At 36.6% G+C, this 25,017-nt stretch overlaps 5 protein-coding genes across 10 annotated transcripts; 1 reads left to right on the top strand and 4 right to left on the bottom strand.

Annotated features, from left to right (window-relative positions):
• Positions 1 to 761: 761 nt before the first annotated feature.
• Positions 762 to 2,528, bottom strand: LOC113327997. 4 transcript variants are annotated; one of them, XR_003349260.1, is made up of 2 exons: positions 1,213 to 2,528; positions 762 to 1,095 (listed from the first exon to the last, which is right to left on the bottom strand). XR_003349260.1 is itself a non-coding variant. In XM_026575108.1 (2 exons), the coding sequence occupies exons 1-2, from the start codon at positions 1,619 to 1,621 to the stop codon at positions 1,074 to 1,076; spliced, it is 411 nt and encodes a 136-aa protein (XP_026430893.1). In that variant the 5' UTR covers positions 1,622 to 2,528; the 3' UTR covers positions 762 to 1,073. The 4 variants fall into 4 exon arrangements, 2 of the variants coding, with proteins under 2 accessions (XP_026430893.1, XP_026430885.1); XR_003349259.1 differs by having other exon boundaries at positions 762 to 1,098; XM_026575108.1 differs by having other exon boundaries at positions 1,233 to 2,528.
• A 934-nt stretch (positions 2,529 to 3,462) lies between these two features.
• On the top strand, positions 3,463 to 4,497 carry LOC113290253. Its single transcript, XM_026539871.1, has one exon. It carries the CDS (start codon positions 3,463 to 3,465, stop codon positions 4,495 to 4,497), a length of 1,035 nt encoding a protein of 344 aa, XP_026395656.1.
• Positions 4,498 to 5,416: 919 nt separating this feature from the next.
• Positions 5,417 to 10,636, bottom strand: LOC113283864 (putative F-box protein At5g62660). Of its 3 annotated transcripts, none has more exons than XM_026533247.1 (5): positions 9,249 to 10,636; positions 7,482 to 7,821; positions 6,504 to 6,569; positions 6,136 to 6,308; positions 5,422 to 6,023 (listed from the first exon to the last, which is right to left on the bottom strand). In XM_026533247.1, exon 1 carries the CDS (start codon positions 10,582 to 10,584, stop codon positions 9,265 to 9,267), a length of 1,320 nt encoding a protein of 439 aa, XP_026389032.1. In that variant the 5' UTR covers positions 10,585 to 10,636; the 3' UTR covers positions 5,422 to 6,023; positions 6,136 to 6,308; positions 6,504 to 6,569; positions 7,482 to 7,821; positions 9,249 to 9,264. The 3 variants fall into 3 exon arrangements, with proteins under 3 accessions (XP_026389026.1, XP_026389032.1, XP_026389037.1); XM_026533252.1 differs by having other exon boundaries at positions 5,424 to 6,023; positions 7,482 to 7,578; XM_026533241.1 differs by having other exon boundaries at positions 5,417 to 6,023; positions 7,482 to 10,636.
• A 6,440-nt stretch (positions 10,637 to 17,076) lies between these two features.
• Positions 17,077 to 18,899, bottom strand: LOC113328017 (monooxygenase 2-like). The gene is made up of 5 exons (XM_026575117.1): positions 18,639 to 18,899; positions 18,491 to 18,553; positions 18,205 to 18,400; positions 17,875 to 18,106; positions 17,077 to 17,781 (listed from the first exon to the last, which is right to left on the bottom strand). Exons 1-5 carry the CDS (start codon positions 18,866 to 18,868, stop codon positions 17,222 to 17,224), a joined length of 1,281 nt encoding a protein of 426 aa, XP_026430902.1. The 5' UTR covers positions 18,869 to 18,899; the 3' UTR covers positions 17,077 to 17,221.
• Positions 18,900 to 19,431: 532 nt separating this feature from the next.
• LOC113283879 (probable mitochondrial saccharopine dehydrogenase-like oxidoreductase At5g39410) lies at positions 19,432 to 22,383 on the bottom strand. The gene is made up of 2 exons (XM_026533264.1): positions 21,586 to 22,383; positions 19,432 to 20,424 (listed from the first exon to the last, which is right to left on the bottom strand). Exons 1-2 carry the CDS (start codon positions 22,252 to 22,254, stop codon positions 19,729 to 19,731), a joined length of 1,365 nt encoding a protein of 454 aa, XP_026389049.1. The 5' UTR covers positions 22,255 to 22,383; the 3' UTR covers positions 19,432 to 19,728.
• Positions 22,384 to 25,017: the final 2,634 nt, after the last annotated feature.

Consider the following 25,017-nt stretch of genomic DNA (forward strand, 5'->3'; position numbering starts at 1 on the left):
TGCAAGCAAATGAACTATAAATATAGGTGAACACTACTGTAGATAAGTAGGGTTAAACCACCGATAAAGCTCAGGAGATGCAAGTTAAATCTAAAATCGCCATACTACAAAGACAAAGATAAATACAACTGACGCGAATCTACAGATGTATGTTGACAGTAACAATTTTGGGAAAGGTACCTATGACCAGAAAAATGACACTAACATTTTTGAAGCAGTGGAAGTAGGCAATACTGTGGATTCCAGGAAAAACGCAAAAATAGTCTCATACGGCATTCATAAAGTGCAGGGCATACTTTGATGTACCGAACAAAAAGTTATGTATGTCCTTCCTGCCTTACAAATTTGAAATAAACCTATAAAGCTTCTCATTTCAACTATATCTCAACTTAAACTAATTAGGGGGGAGATAGAAAAAGAGAAATGGAGCAGTCAAAATCTGAATCTAGTGATTGGATGCTAAACACAGTTTAAATCAATGTACATAGCGGCCCAAACTTGTTTAGAGATAGGTTAGAGATTCATTACCATACCATTCATGCATACAGTGCAGAAAGGATCAACATGAGGAAGAATAGCTGCCACTCTAGAACTTTTACAAATTATAAAGTTACAAGACTTCCAAACAAACAGTTCTATTCGAGGGAGAGTGTCAGGATTCCAATCTATGTCCATTATAAGTCATAACTATAACTACTTGGAAACAAGCCTGTTGTGTTGCTTTTGCTTATAGCCACATTGAACAATAACATTGGGTAACTTGGTAAACTAGAAAAAACAGTGAAGTACGGGAAATACTTTGCAAAACTACTGTTAATCAATAATGGAAAAAAATGTCAATCTTATACAGAAAAAAGAACTACAAAGTAAAACTAGCATTGGTCTACATGTAGCAACTTGCTAAACTAGAAATCTAATAATAAAATTCCTGAGCAATACATACCAGCCGCAATGGTTGATTAAATGTGGGTAAGACGGTTCATATGCCATTGACGATAATTTGATGGGTCTGGGTTGCCGATTGATTCCAACCTTTTCAACTCAACGTCATAACTGTAGTACCGTTCCTCAGTCTAGACGTCGTCCTCATATTCTCTACTAGAAACAGAAAAGATGACTTTAAGTGTATGATTTGAAATAGCGGCTACAAAAACAGGAGCAGACTTATAGGGTCTTGCCAAATAAGGATTATGGAACATATCAATATCATACTTCATTATCAAAAACCATACGTGAGCTTCCCATCAGACTCAATATCATTGTGTGATTCTTCCGTGTAATCAAGGATACAGAGCGACCCCCCAATCTCTAGTAGCTGAGAAGTGTTGGAAGCTCCCTCAGGGTATTCTACTGTATAAGATGATTCTCTGCTAACATCAACGTAAAGTACTTTCTTGTCATCAAGACACAACAAATTCAAAGACCCATCCACAGACACTGGTTTATATCCATCACCTCCTAAATAAAAATCCATCTTCGGAATATCAATATCTCTCCATGAATCACTTCCAATTCCGGTACCAAGAGTAACAATCTTGAAGAAATACTGTGTAGTATAAACATGGGTATTCTGTATTTCGATATAATTCCAAGCAATGCAAATAACTTTAAACTTATCCATGACGGGATCAAAAACCAAATAAAAATATGGAAGACCATCAGCACTTTTCTTATCGAACTCATTAAGAGTGGGAAGTTGAATTGAATTACGTGTGTTTGGATTATAAACATGATGAGTAAACTCACGGTCTCGTTCTTCACAGGACAAAATCACTAAACCCTCGAATCTTCAGTTTCTTGTTAAATAAACCCTCTCCAAAGTAAAATATCTTATAATTATCCTTACCAATATCATAAAAAGAAATTCCCTTAGATTTTTCAACACCGCGCTGCCGATCTTGAAATGCTTCGGTCTCTTCAAGTTCCGGTTCACTACGATCATAGTCATCATCGGAACTTCATCAGATTTATCATTATCATGATTATCATTGTAGTAATTTTTATCATCGGGATTTTCATCAGCAGAATTATCACTATCGGATTTATCATCGTCGGAATTCTTATCACCGGAATCATAATCGGGATAATTTCCAGACAGACGGAGAAATCCAGGTGACGCATAAGTTCGAGTTGAATGTAATTTAATAAAATCGGAATCATTGAGGATTAAAGAAGACCATGATTTGCATACACCTCTAAATGACATTAAACAATCGATTGGTACTCTGGTAAGTATATCATATGCAATAATATCGAAAGGAAGAGAAGGAACAAGAGATTTACTGGACCCTTCAGAATCACCACCATCGCCAATCAAAAAACCTTGCCTTACCAAATTCTTGTACGAGACAAAATCGGCAGACAGGTACGAACATCGGTCAAAGTGATTTATTTGAAAGTGTTGTTAACAAAATGTTTCAGAAGCACAGTAGAGATGATGTGGATCAAAAGATCGAGATGCTTATATGTAAATGCAATTCCCATGAATGTTCTTCGGTCTCCATCTTGGGCAGAAATGGTAACCGCCGTTAATAATGCACCAAAAGGGTACAAGTCTCCTTCTTATGAAAAGGCTAGAACTTCTTTATTAGACAAGGAGCAAATGTTGGTAGGGCCGAACATGGTTTCGGTTTTCCGCTGGGACCGGACCAAATCAGACCAATTAGGAAAAAACCAAACCGAACCATTTACTAATGGATTGGTTACGGTGTAGAAAGTGGAAAACAGATAGTATTGGTTTTGGTTTGGTTTAATCTCTAAAACCGAACCAAAAACCATTGGAAAACCGATTAATTTTTAAACTTAGTTTCTACCGAGTATTAGATTCTACCCATTAATTTAGAGGATAAATAGAAACCCTAAATCTAATATGTCATTATGATACACTCCCTCTTTCTCTTTCTTCTTCTCTCAGTCGCCTTCTTTCTCCACCCCCAACTACGGCTGTTGTTACTTGACTTTTTTCTTCCCGTCTTCCTTCTTTTTTATTTGTCAATAACTAAATTAAGATATATAATACATATTTTTTTGATCTCTAGAATTAGAGTAAGCTTTAACTATTCTTGATATTTTTTTTTATTTTATTGTTTTTGTCTGTAAATTTGTGTAAACCAATACTATCGGCAACTACGATTTTTTTATCTGTAAATTTGTGTATTTTTTCTTTTTGGTTTGGCATAATTATTGGTTAACCAAAAACCACTGGGACAAACCGAAACCAACTGGAACCATTTGGAAACCGAACCAATGGTTAATGGATTGGTTTGGTTTAGATTTTTAGAAACCTATAGTATTGGTTTCGGTTTTGGTTTCGCTAGAAACCGAACCAAAATCGACCATGAACAGCCCTAAATGTTGGTAAAACAAGCCCTAAATCCTTTGGTGACTGGCTGGCAGACTCATGGAGTTGCAATTGTTTCTGATGGTTGGTCGAATGTGAAAAATGAATCATTAATAAATATTATGGCGGTATCGGACGGCAAGGAAATGTTTCTCAGTGCTCATGATGTCTCAGGAATAGAGAAAACTGGTGAGAACATTTCTGCCATACTCTTGAAAGAAATCGAAGAGATTGGGCTTTCAAATGTCGTACAAGTACTCACCGACAATATGGCAAATTGCAAACTGGCTGGAGAAATCATAGAAGAAAAATATCCCCATATTTTTTGGTCAGGATGTTTAGCGCACACGCTAATTTTATTGACGAAGGACATAGCAAAATCCAAGGAACCAGCCATTTCATTTGTGAAAGAAACATATACAAAAGACAAGGATATTGTGAAGTTTGTGAGGAATCATTCTCAATGTCTTGCTTTATTTAAGAAGTTTTCTCCTTTAGAAGTTCTCAAATCAAAAAAGACACGGTTTGGATTTCATTTCGTCGTGTTGTCCCGGATTGTTGAGGTAAGAGCTTCTTTGATTTCCATGGTATTATCGGAAGAATGGAAGGAGCTTAAGAAACCTGCAAATGCAGAAGAACATGCAAAAATCACCTCAATTGTCATGGATGGGAATTTTTGGAGTAATGCGGAGAAGGTGTTGCGAATAACGAAGCCGATATATATAATGCTTAGATTTTCAGATTCCGACAAGGCCGTTATAGGAGAAGCATATGAGCAAATGGATATGATGTTGGTAAAATTACAAGACATACTTGCAGATGATATAATGATTCAAGATATTATTCAGCAAATTGTGGTTCAGAGATGGAGTAAAACGAACATTCCGTTGCACTGTTTAGCTTGTTTGCTTGTCCCTAAGTATTACACGAATGCATGGCTAAGGAAACCAGCTCCCGGTGGCGTCAGTAGGAAGAAGCCTAACTTTGACCAAGAAGTTCAGGATGGGTATTTACCTACTATAGATAAGATGTTTCCAATGCCGGAAGAAGCTGCGATTATACGGCATCAGATCAATGATTTTGTGAGTAATGGAGGTTGTTTCGCGCGCCCACAAGCTATAGCGGATAGGGAAAATATGAGTGTAAAACAGTGGTGAGGTTTATACGGTGGAGGAGCACCAGAGCTTTACAACTTAGTTATGAGAGTGTTGTCCCAAAGTGTCAACTCGTCTTGTGCAGAAAGATGTTGGAGCACATATAGCTACATCCACAGCGTAAACAGAAACAAATTGGGAGCTGATAGGGCTGAAAAGCTTGTGTACGTTCACTATAATCAACGTCTTCTTGCAAGGCAAAGAGCAGATTATGGGACTCGGTATAAAAATTGGGATGTAAATCCCGAAGAATACAACATTGAAGAAGCTATTGAAGTTATTGAGGCAAGGGAACGAGAAGCAGCATCTGATGATGAATTGAATTACTTTACAACACCAACACCTGCTCTTATCCCTCCATCCTCCCCTACACCAACACCTCCACCTCCACCTGCACCTCCAAGTCCACAAGAGCAGGAAACACAAGCACCAATTCGAGTTCAGAGTGCTCGTAACAAACGCAAGAGGCAAAAAAAAATCAATGAATAAGATATATTCTCGCCCATAATTAACATTTTCTAAATATTTAAGGTTTATGTCTTATTTATTGATTATAAAATTGGATAATTAGTAATATAATTAAGATTTCTAAAAAATTTAATTTACATTCCCGACTAGTTTCTCGAATTTCATTTTTTGAAAATCTTACGATTCTCGTTCCCGTCCTCCTCTCGTTCCCGTCCCCGCTCCTAAGGTCTCTTGTGTGCACTTTATGAGAAACCCTAGAATTTTGATGTTAAAACCGCAGAAATAGAGCCAGATGTTTCCGGGTAGCGACTAACCACTGTCCAAATTTATGGTCCCAAACCTCTAAGAAAGAGAAACTTTATGAAAAATGTGCATTTCCACGTCAATAAAATGGGGTATCAGTTCAAGTTACCGAAAATCCATATAGACAAGCTAGAAAATCCTCTGTTTTGAAATAACTTGGATTCCATATTAAGACTTGCTCCAAGAGACTCTAGTTCTTTCATGGAGCATAGTGCATAAATGGCCCGACTTGAAATAAACCTACAAAGCTTCTCAATTCAACTATGGCCACATTAGGTCACGGATACAAAATTGACTAACAGCATTCCGATGCATTCAAGCAAAATACTTCGAAAAGTCGTGCCAAAAAAAAAAAAAATCCAAACGAACAGGCGTCCCCATGAAATTGAAAATATTTGGTCAGCCCAATAATCATTTTGTGGCAGTTTGGGCCCATTTGTTTTCTAGAAAAACTGGAGAAAATGACATGCTAAGCTAGCGCTCTATCATCTGATCTGAGCTACATTCCCCAAATTTGAACAGCATCTATCCATCTTTATCAAGAAGAAATCTACATAATTAGTCAAAAATTACCAAGTTGAAGACAGGTCTTCTCTGTATATCTTTTTTATCGGTGATGGGAACAATACCAAACCTCCTGCCAGAATCTATTAATTTTAGAGGTGCATGTTCCAAACAATCCTCTACAGGATATACAGCTAGCCCGCCCACTGCAGCTCGTCCTGAACTGAGTGTACCCCGATGCACCCTATCAGAACCTGTCAATACCCATATATGGCCAAAATGTTATATACTAAGTTTCAAGTGCAGTAGAGTTGGATTCTCACACAACTGGACATTCATTTGCAGTTTTGCACTCTCACGACTCACCTTGGTATGAAATGCAGGATAATTTTGGACGATGATAATGCAGCTTCATCTGTGTTTCAATTGAGATCAACTTTGAAGAGAAATGTATGGAATCTGCCGGTAGTTCTTCTGCTAAAGCTTCAAGTAGGGCTTTCCTGTGAATTGACCTAGGTCCACCTGAAAGCCACGCGTTCCTACAAAATATTCCGGGGTTACAAAGAGCATGAGTCGGGATATGTCGTGCTTCCGGCAATCAAGAGCATAAATCAGACATATCGCACTTCTGGATCTCAAACAGAGCCCAGTCTTGCCCAAATTTATTTGTCTACTCGGGTAAGTTGAAAAAGTACATTTAGGAGTAGAAAATGGATTGGTTAAATTGAACTTACCTTCCTCTAGGTCCAACTCATGAGCCGGTTGTCTTAACTCCACTTGCCACATTTTTGATGTATGTCCTTCGAATCGAAACAAGCAACAAAGAAACTTTTATTAATTTTCTTTGAGCAGATACTATAAAAATAAATCGATAAAACTTAGATGGGGTATCCGAAATTGGGTAACATGCAGTATGAAACCTGAATCAATTAGCTAAATCAAAGGATCATTCAGCTCGTTGTCTCTCAATTGATCTCCCTAGCATTTTTGTGGATATACACATTATAGAGCACTTGGGCACATAAAATCTATTGCTCGATAAAACTAAGATCCAACAATTAACAGGTATACCAGAAAATATGCAAACAAAGACAGATAGAAGAAAGTAATAGGAGGGTAGATTGCAGCAAGTTTATGAGCAACGCCAAGTGATTCAAGAATCAAGATCCAAGCATTTGAGAAGAGAATAAAGGCAGCACCCGTGACTCTTAAGCTCATTAGCTCTTTCTAACACTAAACTTCTCACACCTACTTTCTTTAGTGCTAAACCTGCAATCCCACCTCCTACTATCACTACTTCCTCTTTTATCAATATGTTTTCCATCTCTCTCTAGAATTCTATTGGTCTTAATGTGTTTAATCTCTAGGCATTTAAACAGATAGATCAAGGATTCAACTTAATAATTGCAGTAAACAAAAGGTTCTAATTTTTATGAATATTTTTTGTGAATAATGAAAACTTTTGAGGTCAGCTGTAGTCACCAAATGAGACAAACTGAGGAATCTTTTTTCCTAAATGGAAACTAGTAGAATCTTTGGCTTTATATCTTCAATTATTTGATCCAAATATTAACTGAATATGAGTACAGAAAAAAATTGTACAAAAAACGTGCACGTATTCATGACAAAAGAACACCTCTTCCAATATATTGCAATAGGCATATATACCTAGGAACATAAATAATAAGTCTGATTGTTAAAGAGAGTATTACCACAATTGTAATGGAAGAAGGAACTTCATCAACCATCCTCCAATGCCACCAGACGACGACGATCCACCACCACCACCACCACTTTGAGAAACCCATCCTGAAATATATGAAGGCAGTAATCTTGGGACATAATTCCTTCATTTCTAATGTAGACGTCCTGACACGACGGTATCTTCTATGCTGAGGATCAGTACTACAGTTATGACGTTCAGTTGTTTTTAACCTTTAACCTTTTCCACAGCCCTTTCAAATTTATTGGAATCTCCATCTATATTATGGGATGAGACTAACATGACAAACTTCATTTTTGTTTGAGCTTAATGGCCGATATACCCGTAACCTGTGTTTATGGAAAAGTTTAAATCAAACATGACACTAACTATTTATCCAAATGGCATCTTAGTGAATTCGGTACCCAAATTTTCCAGAATTCAGAGATGGTAGCTAGACCAACTATTAACATTCACATTTCGAGACGAGGCAGAGAACTGCTAATTGTTTTTCTATTGACGCTGAAGCTGCTAATAAAGATGCAAAAAGGGTTCAAGATAATCTGCAAATAGGGAGTCAGTCAAAGACACGGAAACAATTCTGCTGATAAAGAGGCAAATTCTTTGCTTGTGACAGTCTGCAATTTTTCGAAAGTAATTGTATCGTTCCTGCAGCCTCATGAAAGTGAATTACTTGATTATTTATGGAGAACCTTACCGATTCTTGCAACCCCGTAAAAGTAAAATAATGAATCCTGTGTTAGTTCTTCAGTCCAATATAGTTCCTGGGTTTAATAGCTTCTCTACTAACTCGAGTATAACAAAACTAAACACTGCTTACAAACTTTGTTGAATCTATACTTATGCGTCATCTATAGTTTGAATAAGCTTCCACCTTCTAGGACTCAACAACTCCAATCAAACAAATGAAACTACAAGTATATGCGAACACTAATGTAGACAAGTCCAGTTAAACCACCAATAAAGCTCAGGTGATGTAAGTTAAATCCAAAATCGCCATATCAATGACATATACAGATGTATGTTGACAGTACCAGTTTTGGCAAAAGTACCTATGACCAGAAAAATGACACTAACATTTTTGAAGCAGTGGCAGTAGAGCAATTCTGTGGATTCCAAGAGAAACACAAAAATAGTCTCATACGACATTCATAAAGTGCGAGAGCATACTTTGGTTTACCAGTAAATTAAGTTGTATCTTATATGTGTCCTCTCTGCCTTCAAAATTTGAAATGTACCTAAAATGCTTGACTAAATTCAACTATAACTCAACTTAAATTAAATAGGGGAAAGATACAAAAAGAGATAACTAAGCAATGAAAATCTGAATCTAGTGATTGGATACCAGACACAGATTAAATCAGTGTACATAGCGGCCGAAACTTGTTTAAAAAATGCTTTTCATATATAAATAGGTTAGAGATTCATTACCATACCATTCATGCATATAGTGCAGAAAGGATCGGTATGAGGAAGAATAGCTGCCATCAACATGTTTATATCAAAACTGTTTGAAAAGAAACCTGTTCTTTTGCTTTTAATTATAGCTACATGGAACATTAACAGCATGGGTAACTTGCTGACAGAATTGAAAAGGATGGAAATTACTTTTCTAAACTACTATAAGTCAAATAGGGAAATTCCTGTCAATCAAATATGGAAAAAAAATAACTACAACGTAAAACTAGCATTGTTGTATGCATAACAACTTGCTAAACTAGAAACCTAAAAATAAAATTTCCTGATCAATACATACCAGCTGAAAAGGTTGATTAAATGTGGGTAAGACGGTGAAAATGCCATTGACGATAATTTGATGCATCTGGCCTGAAGATAGATTCCAGCCTTTTCAACTCAACGTCATAACTGTAGTACTGATCCTCAGTGAAGCGGTCGTACTCATATTCCCTAGTAGAAACATAAAAGATGATCTTCAGTGTAGGATTTGAAATAGCTGCTACAAAAACAGGAGCAGCTTTACACGGTGTTGCCTCATAAGCGTTATGGTACATGTTAATATCACACTTCTTTATCCATCTCTTCGTTTCTGCATCCTCCGTCAAAAACCATAGTGCAAACTTCCCCATATAGTCAATATCAAGGTAGTGACAGTGATACCGATCCATGTCAAGTTGCCTAGAATTCGTGTAATCAAGGATACAGAGTGACCCCTCAATCTCTAGTAGTTTGGACGTTTTTGAAGCTCCCTCTGGGTATTCTATTGTATCATATGATTCTCTACTAACATCAATACGAAGTACTTTCCTGTCAAAACGATACAAAAAATTCAAATACCCATTTGCAGACAATGCTTTATATTTGCCTCTTAAACAAAAATCCATCTTCGGAATATTAATATCTCTCCATGAATCACTTCCATCTCGGGTACCAAGAGTAACAATCTTGAAGAACCACTGTGTAGTCACAACCGGCACAATCTGTCTAGGCAGTATTTCGATATAATAACAACCAATACAAATAACTTTAAACTTTTCCATGATTGGATCAAAAACCAAATGAAAATACAGATCATCCATATGTCTTTGCACGACTGGACCATCAAGAATGGGAAGCTTAATCGAATTACAAGTAATTGGATTATAAACATGATGACTAAACTCACGGTCTCCTTCTTCAGCAGATAAAATTACTAAACCATCAAACGATCCTCGAATCTTGAGTTTCTTGTTAAATAAACCCTGTCTAAAATAGGACAACATGTATTTTTGTTTCTCAATATCATAGAAACAAATTCCCTTGGATTTTTTAACACCACGCTGCCAGTCTTGAAATGATTCAGGCCCTTCACCATTGAAATTCCTATCATCTGAATCGGGATAATTTCCAGAAAGATCGATAAATCCAGGAGATGCACAATTTCGAATTGAATGCAATTTGATAAAATCGGAATCATTGAGGATTAAACTAGACCATGATTTGCATACACATCTAAACGGCATTAAACAATCGATCGGTGATCTGGTAAGTATATCATATGCAATAATATCAAAAGGAAGAGAAGGAACAAGAGATTTACTGGACCCTTCAGAATTGCCACCGTCACCGATTTCTTTCTGCTTCTTCGTCGTCATTATCAGTCTCTTCTGTGTTTCTTGTGTACACTTTCTGAGTAACCCTAGAAAAAATGAGAACAAATGTTCCCGGGAGTGACAAAAAAATCTTTAAGAAAAAAACGTTTCGGAAAACGATAGCCTATCAACATGCCACGTAAGTGGACTTATAAATTTATTTATTTATAATATATATATATATAATTTTTTGCAATTCCTCTCATGGTCAAACGAGAGCTTTGGCGTGGTGCATAAATGGTTTGATTCCAGGAGTCACCGTTGCTAATGCGAAACCATTTACTGGGTAGGGTGTTTAAAAATTTATACTCCTACTAGATTATTTTAGCTTGTTTTACACAGTTGTTCGTATCCTCCCAAATAAACTGATACCTATTAACAACTATACTTGGAGTAATGAACTCGGTAGTTGTGAATGTGAACCTGACTAGATCAATGCTTATTTTAGAATAAATTAATGACCGACCAACCAATGTAATGTTGGTATAATAGCGTAAAATCCCACCTAACCATGCAAACCAGATGCTATATAATGAAATTATGATGTTAATTATAATATGCATGAACAAAAATATGTGTGTAAATAAAGTAAAATAGTTGTCAACAAGCAGAAATTTACGTGGTTTGGTTGTTAAGTAAGCTTACGCCCACATGAATTGTACTAGTCATAATACGGTTATACAAATTGATAGTAATACTCAAGCTAAGTGAACGGAATAATTACAAGTATGAGCTTTGGGTTCGGCACTCAAGAACCAGATAATATTACTCTTAGGTGGGTATTCTCACTCTCAAACTTGTGTGTCTCTCTCAAAATAGACTCGTACAGTCTCTTTTTATAGCCCATTTGACTATGTCGGACTCCATAGATTCTCCAGAATATTCCTTGTGATGCTCTCAGGAACTGTCCCGATTGTACCGTCCTGCCAACCCGACCAACTTATTATTTCTTGAAACCTTACCTAGATACTATGTCTTACACGAGTTGACCGTTCTGACCCTTCATTAAATGTCTCAACGCTCACTTTGATCTTCATGGCTCATTTAAATACTTTCCATGCGTCACAATCCCTTTCTTCTGGTAGATATCGCACGTGGGTGAGATGATCTCATGCTACCGCGTACATACTTTGTTATTCTCCAAGCATCCATCAGATATTATCTCTTATAGTTTGTTTCATTTTTTATCGGGGAAAAAGGTACGATGAGAAGAAAAAGTTCCTGTCAGTTGTGCCTAGTTATATCCCCGGAAGCTTGTTATCTTATCTTGAGTTCACAACTACTTATGGTCTTGAAAGTCCATAAAGAAAGATAATCAAAGAACTAGGAATATATGATCTCATAATAAGAATTGGAGACATAAAAGACCCAACGGATAATTACACATAATTGTATCTAAATTAGCGTAGGAGATACCTGGATAAAAATCATATAATTGATATACATAATATCTTTGTGAAAAATGTCAAGCTAAAAATCATGTGACGGATACGGAAGACTACGTGACGCTTGAGACTAATTAGAGGTTGAGCCAGGGCCGTAAGGCCCCCGTGATACCTAGTTTTAATTATAATAGATGAGCCACATTTAACCTCAAATTAAAAACCTTTTACATTGTTTGAGTTATCAATTTTTTTTTGATATTGAGGTCGTAGTTGCGGCATATGATCAATTGTGATTATTTAACATGGTCATCAACTATACATGCAAATTGTAGTAGGTCTGATTCAATAGTGCAAATATCTTGATTAGGAAACAAAGAATAAAAGCTTCATTGGATTATTTGTTAAACTCGAACAGATGCAGCGAGTTGCTGGTTGTAGAATGAAGTATCACGGATCCAACTCTTTGTTATATAGTAGTCTATCATGATCCAACTCGCTACCTAGCCACAGTATGATTCCCAATCAATTTCAGCAGATTTACGCCTCTTACTCATACTTAAGGCTTACTATCTAGTTCGGTGCTCAACAGAAGCCAGTTCACGAGGCTGAGTTGGAACTAGGACACATCAACCCGTAATCCAAGAGAGGGAGGTGTTTGCTGGCTGTATGAAGCCAGCCTGACGGGGTTCCCTCTGCTTCAGTATAGGCACAACCCCATCCTATGCTAGGATCATGCATGCCAACTCCCAACTTGGAACGGGCAAGTCGATATATAGTGTGCTAGAACCTTCCCGGTGAATCCAACACAATATCTAACCATCCTAATATCCCCGCTTGGGGTACAAGCTCACACTACTCGACGTATTACACACGTAATTATATGATATTGTTAAAATTTTAATTAGATATAAATTATGACTTATGAGCAGCAATTTATGAGTATCTAAAAAATATATTTCGAGTATTAGACTGAGTTTTGGCGATTTACAAGTCCGTATTTATTACTTCTCGCTTCAAGCTCTCTAACCGAGTTAGGGCTTGGGACGGGTTTTTGTCTGTCTCAATACCTGTACCTCCCTATGGGCGGTACATGTACCCGTTTAACTCAATACGGGATGGGACGGAACCGGTTCTTTACCTGTAGCATATGTGGGAAAAGAAAAAAAAAACAAAAAATCTTGAAAGTTCTAACTTTAACAACTTGAAATGCTAAGACCTAAATTCATACTTTAAGAAACATCTTCAAAGTTATAAGTTCAACAACTTCAACTATTTAAGACTTCAAGTAGAAAAAACAGAAAGCAAAGTAAAAAACAGCACTTCCGCAATTCGGCTTTGGCACTTGACCACTTCCATAAGTTTGCTGCAACAAGAAACGAACTTTGTCTCCAAGCATCAAGCATCCAAGACCTCTGACAATTGAACCACACCCAAGATGTCTACAACAACAATTTATATTTCAGTTTATGTATGTTTTGAAGTTACTCTATTATGCACAAAGGGCAGAGATGGTACATCTGATCTATACTGTTTCTCAAAATCACCAGACCTTACTCAAAATCCAGAGTCACAAACTATAATAAAATATCTAAAAATCTCCCAGACTATTAGAACAAACATTGAAACACTCACTAAGAAACGCAGAAGCAATTAGCACAGTTACATTCTAAAAACATGCAAACAGATTGGGAATGAAAATGAAAATCATTAGAGTGGTCATAGACTGATGTTTCACAAAGGATAGACCTTATAATCGACAAAACCAGCGATATTTGTTGATATATTGTTTCCTAAAACTAACATTGTTGCACGCATAGGAACTTGCTAAACTAGAAACCTAACAATAAAATTTCCTGAGCAATACATACCAGTTAATGGCTAGTCCACCCGTGAAAAAGATTTACTCTCTAGTCCAAAAACATGTTTTTGGACTAGATTATTTACTCTCTAGTCCAAAAACTTCGTGGAGACTATAAAGTGTATTTTATAAATTCCTAAAACACCCTTCCAGGTCTAATAAGTATCACCACATGTAAATGTTACTAGTAGTATGTTACTACATACTAGTAGTATCAATACGGTGATACTGCATATTAATATGTATTGTACTAGTAGTAACAAAAATATCTTATTGTTACTAGTAAATTATGTAACTACTTTACTATACTAAACTAGTATACTAGTATACTACTATAGTATAGTATACTAGTAGTAACTAGTACTAGTAGTAAAATATGTAGTATCAATACATAACAATTTTTTTGATATGTAGTATCAATATATAACATACTACATATCAAACATACTACATATCAATATATAACATACTACATGTCAATATGTAGTATCACTACATAACATATTACATAGGAATATGTAGTATCAATATATAACATATTACTACTAGTATACTACATACTACATACTAAGAGATAAGAGAAAACTCTATATACATATTGTTCATGGATCTTTAATTAAATATACTTGCAATTGTGTTAGGTTTTGTCCATACAAGTTTCTAGCCGAAAAAATTGGTGGTGTACTTGGCACCCTCACCTTCTCAAGCCGAGATCTTGTTGATTATATTAATGAATTAAACCTATTTGATATTTATGCACCTGTTGATGAGTATCTGAAGCATAAAACTCTTTATGGAAGGAAAGCTGAAGAAGAAAATGTTGGATGTCTTTTTGACATAAAAGTGCAAGACTCTCTGCCATACGGGTCATAGGTATTTCCAAATCTATTTAAATATGAATGGCATGATTTCTCTTACAAAATATATTCAATCTCAAGCTCTATAAAAATGTGGTGTGAACAGGAATCGGACAAAAAACAAAAAGTGGAATAAACTAAGCTACCCATTTTAAACGAAGCAATTATTATATAAGTAGACAACCAAAGGGGATTACAGAAATCTTACTATTGGTCAGGTCCAACTCTACCATTTAAAGCTGGAGAATCAAGTGTTAAGAGCAAACATATCAATCTTTTTAGCCGAGTTAAACCGGCTTTGACTCAAGATCAAACCATTGGGCTGAAAATCATAAAAAAGTGACTTATATGACTACAGAAAGTACAACCATGGCCAAAAGAAAGCCCAAAACTCTATCAAAACCAAGAAAGCCTTCACCAAAAGCAGCAACTAAAGTAAAATCCTAAATTTTGAGAAAGGGCGAAATCTATATTTGTTCGATCCTCTGCGATATTTGGTAGAAATTCAATTCAATCTTTAATTTCCATAACCTACTTACGAAGACAATCCGGTTCGCTCGATCTTTCGTCAATTTCAAAACCAAAACCTATCTGCTTTCTCTCCAAATCAAAATCATGTTGTTTCCCAAGTACAGCAATTAAGTTGTATCATCTCTGACTCTGTCCATAGACGATCATTTAAGATATCAGATTTATAGGTTGATATTTAAAAGATTGTGGTGTATTTGGATACCCTCGTCTTTTCACTAGGGAATAAAAAAAACTTTGGATATATAAATAGTAACATAGTAAAAAGATCTAGAAAAGATAAAATAAAAGAAGAAACTATGCTACTAAATCTTCTGACCTTGCTGACAAGAGAAAAGATTTTGCGAAATGGTATGTTCAGAATACTCAGTCCAATGCTTTATATTAGGCTTGGTAGCTGTTTCTGTTGACAGTCTGGAGCAGATGAGGTGGCATACTTAACATTATCAATATCATAGAAATAAATTCCAATAGATTTTGTGACATCACACTTCCAATCCTCAAAAGCTTCATTCTCTTCAGGTGCATCATCATCGTAGTGAGAATCAGGATAATTTGGTAAAAGATTAATAAATCCAGGAGATGAAGTTCGTTTTGAATGTAACTTAATAAAATCGGAATCATTAAGGATTAAAGGTGACCATGGTTCGCATACACATCTAAACGGCATTAAACAATCAATTGGAACTCTGGTAAGTATATCATATGCAATAATATCGAAAGGAAGAGAAGGAAGAATAAATTTACTGGATCCTTCTGAATCAAAATCGCCAACTTCTTTCTGCTTCTTCTTTATCGCCATCATCAGTCACTTCAGTGGCTCTTGTGTAAACTTTATGAGGAACCCTAGAATTTGAGTTTATAACAAATGTTTCTGGGGAGCGGCAAGTGGAGTTACAAACCCTTAAAATCTAAAAATGCATACGTTTCGGAAACGGTGGTAGGTAATGCGAAAATGTCGACCGTAACATTTATAAATTTGGGCTTCTGGGAGTGTATTCTATATTTCCACCCCGGTGATTCTACTGGCATTAGGGGCCCATTTTTCTCGTACCATTTTCTCTCTGCAAAAAAACTCTTGTAACCGTTTTCTCCTAAATCTTCAAAAATTCTTTCTTGTATCTCAAATCTACCCGATTCCGTCTAATTTTTTCAGATCTTCTGATTGGATTTGAATAAAATTACTTGTAATTATATGTATATTACTTCTAAATAAAACAATCGTTTTTATAAAACGATATTAGGTTTTTAGTATGTATTTCTTTTATCCTGTAATAGTTTTTATATGCCATTTAGATTATTTCTTGTATGCTTTCCAAGAAGAATTCCTTAGCCTTCGTGGAGATTCAATCGATTGCATCAATCGTTTCAGATATTTCATCAAAGGCAAGCTACTTCGGCATGATATGATTTTTTATCTATGTGAAGAACAAGGGCTACCGAAATTGATTGTGGTGACAATATTTTGGGCAAATTACTCCCGATTGGGACACTTAAATCTTATTGAAGAAGAAGACAATTCAAAATGGTAGATTACTAAATCACAAGCCATTCCTCCGGCATCATAGATTTATCTTTGAAATCCATGTATTTGATATGTAATCTTTTTATTTTTTCATAATTGATTTATTTGAAGATGATGTATGAATTCTTATTATTTTAATGAAATTAATGAAATCTAGAAGCTATCTTGTTCCTTAAAAAAAAATAAAAATAAAAAATAATAATAATTCCATTCCGGTCTGACGTGGTGCATAAGTTCCCTGGTCCTCGGGACAGTGAGTTTGGCGAGGTCAGTTGGCCAGGAGTGAGTCCGACTCTCATGCATGCTTTAGGCCGGTGGATCGAGTCTCCGCTCCAGAGTTTGTTTACGCATCCAAAACACGAATATAAATTTATGGTACAGAAAGTTATACAAAATATACGTATACTACATGGATTAATAACACAACTAAAGAGAACATCTCTACCAAATACAATGCAAATGCTAATACACATAATGATATGAATAATCAGTCTGATTTTTGCACGAAAGTAGGTAACTTCCCACAATCGTAATACACAAAACCGACAATTCGACGGTACAGAGTCTTATAAAACACAGTGTCGCGAAGGAACTTCATCAACCATCCTCCTATGCCACCTGAAGACGATGTTCCACCACCACCACTTTGTTGAACCCACCCTGATATATATGAGGCAGTAATCATAGTAGCACTTCTCCACCTCCTCTCTTGAACATATAGTTTGATTTCTTTCTCCAAGTCTTTTTGGGACATGACTCCATTTCTGATGTAGCGTCCCAGCACTACAGCATCTTCTAATGCTGTACAACCACCTTGACCGAGATCTGGTGTCATTGGGTGCATTGCATCACCTGCAACAGTTATTGTACCATCGGACACCTTTCCGAATATAAGATCCCAGGGGTATCTAAAAACTAGTGGTGCCCATGATAAAGCGGGCACATCCGAATGCTGTATTACATCTTTTGCTTCTTGCGGGAGATCAGCAACACGCTCTAAGACTTTCTCTTGTATCACTTTTGGGTCTCCTTTTGCCATTTCTTCTTCTGAAATTGAAAATTCTGACATGATTATTTTGCACATAGAGCAACATTTTATCCTAGGACGCATCACGAAACTTGATAAGGACTATACTTTACCTTTGTTGGCGGTGGTTTGGTATCCAATGCCCCAGTAAACATCTGTGTCAGTGAGGGGAGCGAAACCAAACCTCCAGCCTTTATCAACAAACTGATGCATTTCATGTGTGATTCCATGACCTTCAGGAAACACTGCCACTCCACGCACTGCATATCGCCCTGAATTTGCCACATCTTTTAGGCCTAGCCATTTTGACACCACAGAATGCACCCCATCACACCCTATCAGAACCTGTCAAGTAACCCAATTTCAGTAAATTCAAAAAACCAACTAATCTTATATTTCAAAACAGCAGTTGGGATTCTGCCATTCTGGTGTTGATAACTGACCTTGGCATGGATAGTGGTTCCATCTTCTAAATGTAGGATTATTGCATTTGAATCTGCTTCATAACATGTCTTTGTTTTTTCAATTGACCGGAGCTTTGAAGAATAACGGATAGTATCATCTGGTAATTCTTCTAATAAAGCTTCAAGTAAGGCTCTTCTATGGACTGACCTTGATCCTCTTGCAAGCCATTCCGCCCTGCATTTTACAAATTCCAGTCCTTAACAAACTGTGTCTTCCACAGGCTCATGTCTATGATAAACGAACGGAATCAGGAAAATAACATACCCTTCATTTTCAGTCAAGACAGTCTCCTGGGTGACTCCAGTTGCAACATCAGTCACTCTTCCCCTGCAAAAGGAAAAGCAAAATGAAGAAAAAACCATTTATAAATTAACTGAGAATTATTGAACAGGTGTGGATTTTGAGCAATTACCCTTTGAAAGGTTTATAAACTGAGGTAAGTTTATGAGCAACACCAAGTGATTCGAGAGCAATCCAAGCATTTGGAAACAGAGTTAAGGCAGCACCAGTGACTCTCAGCTCATTTGCTCTCTCCAACACTAAACTCTTAATTCCAACTCTCTTTAATGCTAAGGCTGTTGCTAATCCTGCAACCCCTCCTCCTACTATCACCACTTCTTCATGCATCACCACTTTTTCCATATCTAATCTCTTCCTGTAATAATTGTGTGGCTTACCTCTGTTGGTTGTGTATTTATAGTTGAATAGTTGAACTTGACACTATATCACGTTTTTGAAATTTCAACGAATTTGATTTTGGGAATTCTTGGTATGCACGGAAAAAAGATTTGTACAATTTTGAATGTGTAGATTAGTCTTTACAGTTTGGCTAGGTACACATTAATGACAGTGACTCTTAGTGACATTTTTGCACTTTCTGGACAAACTTTAAGCAAAACAAATTTGGTTTTAACTTTATATCCATTAGTATAGTCAATGCAAGAACTCTAGACACAAACGCAACTCAAAAGTGCATGAATTTTTTCTGTTGTTATGGGTATTCTTTATCTTTGGTCGATTCCATGAGCTGCTAAGGGGGGAAACTTCGATGAACGGCACATGAGTCATCTGATCGGAGTTAAGAATTTCCAACGTGTTTGGAATGATGGAATCTATCAGTGTCAATTGTCAATGTACAAAACCTGCCCATGAGTCACTGCTACATACTTGGCAGACAGCTCAGTAGTTAGCTTCAAACATCAGAATTTATGAAAATGAAGTAGACAATTTAAAAAGCACAATAACCAAAGAACAACAAGTTCCTGAAAGAACCAAAGAACAGGAAGCATTTGATAGAAGATAAAAATCCAGGGCTATAGAAGCCAGTACCAGATTTATCGCTTCCAGCATTTTATTTGGTTTCACATGAAAAGAGTTGTTACCTGTTAGCAGATACAAATTGTCACTAGTCTAAAACTACGACTATTTTATTGAAAAACCTTGACAGTTCTTACAGTTTTTGAACAGAAGCCTTCTTGAAACAGTCCGTAGCTGAGACACAATCAAGAAGATAGAGCATTTTTTGAGATAACATCGAAGGATATCCCGTTCTGCTGGAGTCGTTCTTGGAGATCGGTTGGACCAAACACAATCCCAGGAGGAAAAACGCCACCTTTAGGTAGGTTTTTGCGTTGGCTCAATACAATAAGGGCACACTGCAGAAGGATTATCGGTGTTGTCAGGTATCCAATCTCAGGCCCCATGACTCTTGTAATTATTTCCGTGTCTGGTTTGCTATTTGCCTCCTGTGATGCAAGATTTGCGCTGCTGTAACCTTGTCCAACAAACCACATCTTGAATGTAGCACTTTCAACCTCCTCTTCACTCGGACCTTTCTTCCTGAACCATCCAAGGGTGAAAATTGATGGGAACTTCAGGATAAGCCACCTCCCAATATTGAGACTTCCAAGGAGGCCAATGTTGACCCCAACCATGATATACCGAAAGATACTAAAAAGAGATTTGGACCCTAACTTCACTCCAAAATGAGCGGGCTTCACTGCCTGCCAGAAATTCTTTCGCTTTTCAATATGCTCATCACTCTCACTAACCCCAGAAAGACCATGAGGGTTTTCAGTCAGTGTTGAAAGTGTACGGCGGACAACAATGGCGTCTGCTGAAGGTAGCTTTACTGCCCAAAGCCCAACATTTTTCTGGTGTTCTATTAATGGTCCTTTAGAAGGAGGGGGTCCTGGAATCTGCACACAAATAATGCGGTTCTACTGTTAAACTCCATAGTAACTCATGTTCCATTAATCATATGAGTAAGTGAAAATAGTCAGCGAAGAAAATCGGGCATACCATAGAGTATATTATACATAGGTTCGCAAACACAAGAAATGCATATTAGGTTAGGTGAATACAAAGGTTTGCACAAAGTGAAAGTATCCAGGTAGTGTTGAAGACCAAACATCAACAGGAACATATTCTTAACTATTTCACCTACAAATTCTGCAGAAACACAAGGGTGAATCATACATCAAGGAAAACTGACTTAAACCGAGAAGGTTTTCATGATTACCCTCCACATTGACTGTTTTTGGTGACCCCGAATTTTATCTAATCGATTCTATCCTTACTATACGGATCATATATTCAAATCCAGGTAACAAAACTTTCTGTTCATTATCCATTATAGCAAGATAGTTCAAAAAAACTCTTCTTAATACTTCTTTATTTGTACGTCGTTCGCACACTTACAACTAATTCCCATTCCTCTATACAAATCACAGACGCAAACATCTTTTAATGTTTAGCATCATAATCTAGCCAAGCATTAACACCAAATATAAATCAATAAACAGTAGACTCGCAAATCTCCATAAAGATAATGGTGTTAATAACAAGGATTATTATAGTTGAGGGATTGGCTCAGGTAGTGATATTCCAAGCGTAAACTTGATCACTTTTTTTTTTCAAGAGTTCGCATTTATTAGAGACGGGTGGCTCAATCTAGCCGACTGGATATATATGCTCATAATCTGAAACTGATGTGAAAAACACAAAACTCACTATTAGAGCATCAAACATCTGGCTAATTAATGTGACGACATGAACCGAAATTAGACATCTAAATTTCTTACTGGCTAAATATCATAAGCATGGCAATCAGGCAGTATACCTTCCACTGTTTGTTTCTCCATCTAGATTACATTCCATCTTTGGCAGTATATGGCATGTTTATAACCAAAAAATGTTCAGTGAGATCCCAGACAAAAACTTTTGAAGTAACTCCAGAGTTGACATTTGCTTACAATCCTATATACCCGGAATTTAAGGAACCTAGGTACTTAGCAACAAATAGATGTAATCCTTGAAAAATAAAGAGAAGAAATGAATGAATGTTTATAGAGTGTTACCACTGGTCTAGCTCTTCTAGGTCTAGACTTCCTCAATGCCTGCAACTGGTCCACATTAGCGATACCCAGAACAGCAGATTCTAGGGTTCCAAAATTTCCAACAATCCTTTTATCAGACTCCAAGCTCAAATAAGCCTCAACTCGATTAGGCACAGCAGGTGCTTCCCATTGCTTAGAATTAAACATGAACCCCAATTCAGCTGGAACTGAATCAAACCCACAAGCAGAAATCAACAAAGACCCATTTTCCACTGCTTTCTGATGATACACAGCTTCCATTTTCTCCATAAATTCAGGTTCTCCACATATATCGAAGTAATCACAACCAGCTTCAACACAAGCAGAAACAACAGGTTCTCCATATAAACGAAAAGGACCAACACAGTTCAAGATAAGCTTAGTTTTGCTACAGAGATCTTTTAGAGAAGATGGGTCTGAAACATCAGCTTTGATAATTGAAATTGAATCTGGGTTTTGAAATTCTGAATTTGATAATGCCCATTTTAGTGTTTCAGATAACTTTGTAGGGTTTCTTCCTGCTAAACCTAGGGTTATGAGTGGAGATGTTGAAGAAGAAGTAGTATTAAGAAATTTTAGAGCTTCTCTTACTACATACTTACCGGTGAAACCAGAAGCACCCAAAATTACAACGTCACAGGAATTCGCCATATTTTTTCAAGAGCTTCTCTTACAGAAGTGAATTGGGAATCAACTCCACTTGTTGCATCAAATTAGATGAAGAAAATAAAGCAGAGTCGGGTAAGTCAAGTCAACTCTCTGTCACCTCCCCTTGCAACAACCTGACTGCACGTATTAATGGAAATGCCAAAACGCTGTTTTCATTTCCCACCCACCTTTTAGGCTTTAAAAGATTTCTGTTAGTAGGAGGGCGTGATTTGAAGAGAATAAAAATCGTAATAGACTCCCTGACCAACAGGTTGTTTAATTTTTCATGACTCGACTGTCTCGTCTGAATCTATCTCATCCGAATTTATCTCATCATGATATTTGGATTTGACTTGTCATAACTAACTCAAAAATTATTAAATGTGGTAGAGTTATAGAAAGCATTTGAATCCAGTCAGATATGTGTCCGACGAATCAGATAGAAAATGGTACCCGATTCAAACACCTTCGAGTCGGATTTATGAGCCGAGTCAAAAAAAAAAAAAAAACAAACAAACAAACGATCTGACATCTAGCCTGGTTGAGTCAGACGCCGAGTCAGATTCAGATCACGAGTCAGACCCAAACAAACAAGGTGGAAGTCCAAGTCTATATGTAACTTTTATTCAAAATTGAGTTTCTTGATTTCTAACTAGGTACACACTCTTTCACACAACTTTTCCTTCTCTGCATCTCTAAATAGATCGCTGGCAAGCACAATCCGCATGTTGAAATAGCCAAACAATGTTTGTTTTTTTCTTTCAAGAAACATAAAAATTTATGAGCATAACCAAATGATACAAATACAAATACATAATCAGGCACAAACTTGAAAGAATACTCCTGTTACATACTAAGATTCCAAGTAGCGGTATTCATCCCTTTCTTGTTCTCTTATAACCATTTCATACTTATCTCTAAGAATGAAAGGAATGATAACTCTACGAGGATCAGCATACTACTCTTGATTACAGGCATTGGTTCTAGCATATTTAGCCAAGGCATCAACTACCCGATTACAAACTCTTAGACTAAGCTGAACTTCAACTTCATACAAACACCTAATTAAACTCAAACATTTAAACAAAATATACTTATCCTCCCATCTAACATTCTCTATTTGATTCTCAAAACTTCCATTATAGTTTTGTTAATTATCACCTTCCAGTACTACTTTACTGAGACCCTTAGCCTCTATCCAGTGAGCAGCCATGAGTAGAGCTAGAGCTTCAACCTGATGCACATCCCTTGCCCTCTGTGTGCAAGCCTTGGCTTCCATGAAAGCTCCTGAATGGTTGCAAACAACAACAGAGACACCGGTTTTATTAGTATTAGGGATAATAGATGCATCAAGTTTAAGCTTTAACCGTGCAAAAGGAGGAGGTTGCCAGTGGTTTGTAATACTTATGCAAGACACTGGATTATGAGTAGTAAAATGACTGGTACTAGAATGAATGCAGATATTATGGTCATGACAGAACTTATAAACTTGTTGTATGATGTGTAGGGAACTGACGTTTCCGTCAAAGATTTTGGAACATTTACTCTTCCAGACATGTCACGTCGTAATTACTGCCAAATTAAGCAACTCCTTTTTGGCAATGGATACTAAATTATCTTTATTTGACCAAGACAAAATCCAATCTTGCAAATTGCCATATTTGTGGGATTCTTCAATAGTAACATTGGAAACACCAGACCATACGTCTTGGGAAAATGGGCAGTGAAGTAGAAGAACCTTGGTTTCAAGGCTATGATCACACATCACACAGTTGGGATGTGCCACTCTAGCAATTCTCTGAAACCAAGCAGAAATTGGTAATATATCATTTGCAATTTTCTAGATGAATATTTGACATTTATAAGGAACTCCAATGTGCCAAGTCATAGGCCACATCTTCTTGTAGAAATCAACTGACGAGAATTCTGCAATAAGATAGCCTTGTAAGTATAGTTTATTGTGAAGTCCCCATTTTTTGTAAGAGACTATCTAATTATATCTTCAGCAGGTTGTTGAGGGATTCAGATATCCTCTATCTTGAGAATCTGATCACTAGTACATATTTCGTGCAAGTTTTCTGCTTTCCAAACTTGGTTCTCATTGTCAATAAACTCCGCTACTTTGAGATTAGAATGCTGAATATATATTTAGAACAGGAGGCTGATAATCTTTTTTCGACACACCACCAAACCAACTGCCTTTATTCACATCTATTTTAAAACCATCACCAATCTCCCAAATGTGAAATCTTCTGACCCACTGTAGACCTCTTTGAATCCCATTCCAAATCCACGTTCATTTCTTCTTAACTTCCCCGTTAATAGGATTAGTATCCCTGAAGTATCCTCCAAATGTGAAACTAGGTCGTAAAGAAACAAATTCGAAGATTGATTAAGCTACGATCGTCTTTGAATCTTTCTTTAACATTTCGGTAGTTGCCGCACAAAGTGACATTGTAGCTTCTACAGAAATAACCGCAATCAAAGTCATGCATGGATATTTATTCTATTATATAAATCCAGCTATCCTTAGTTGAAGCTGCAACTTTCGTTTCCCATTCTATCCTTATTCCCATAAAATATACGTACACTTTATCTAAATCAATGAGGGTATAATTGTAATTCAATTTATAAAATTAAAACTTAAGCCTTTTTCTCATTACAAATTAATTCTCTACTACATTCTAGAATCATCTTCACCCTTCGGAGAAAATCTCTTCGAGGAAATCACTCCAAGATTGACATATGCTCAATGTGATATGCTCT

Source organism: Papaver somniferum, chromosome 1 (assembly GCF_003573695.1).
Source record: "Papaver somniferum cultivar HN1 chromosome 1, ASM357369v1, whole genome shotgun sequence".
NCBI lineage: Eukaryota > Viridiplantae > Streptophyta > Magnoliopsida > Ranunculales > Papaveraceae > Papaver > Papaver somniferum.

Bases quoted from the DNA above. Each gene is read 5' to 3' on its own strand.
- LOC113327997 (XM_026575100.1), bottom strand. From the start codon at position 1,621: ATGGATAAGTTTAAAGTTATTTGCATTGCTTGGAATTATATCGAAATA. The intron at 1,099-1,232 runs GTATGGTTTTTG...TTCTGTTTCTAG, and splicing joins GAGTCTGATGGGAAGCTCAC to TAGAGAATATGAGGACGACG.
- LOC113290253 (XM_026539871.1), top strand. From the start codon at position 3,463: ATGGCGGTATCGGACGGCAAGGAAATGTTTCTCAGTGCTCATGATGTC.
- LOC113283864 (XM_026533241.1), bottom strand. From the start codon at position 10,584: ATGACGACGAAGAAGCAGAAAGAAATCGGTGACGGTGGCAATTCTGAA.
- LOC113328017 (XM_026575117.1), bottom strand. From the start codon at position 18,868: ATGGAAAAAGTGGTGATGCATGAAGAAGTGGTGATAGTAGGAGGAGGG. The intron at 18,554-18,638 runs GTAATTGCTCAA...TTCCTTTTGCAG, and splicing joins GTTTATAAACCTTTCAAAGG to GGGAAGAGTGACTGATGTTG. The intron at 18,107-18,204 runs GTCAGTTATCAA...GTTACTTGACAG, and splicing joins GAACCACTATCCATGCCAAG to GTTCTGATAGGGTGTGATGG.
- LOC113283879 (XM_026533264.1), bottom strand. From the start codon at position 22,254: ATGGCGAATTCCTGTGACGTTGTAATTTTGGGTGCTTCTGGTTTCACC. The intron at 20,425-21,585 runs GTAACACTCTAT...ATTTGTGTGCAG, and splicing joins CTAGAAGAGCTAGACCAGTG to ATTCCAGGACCCCCTCCTTC.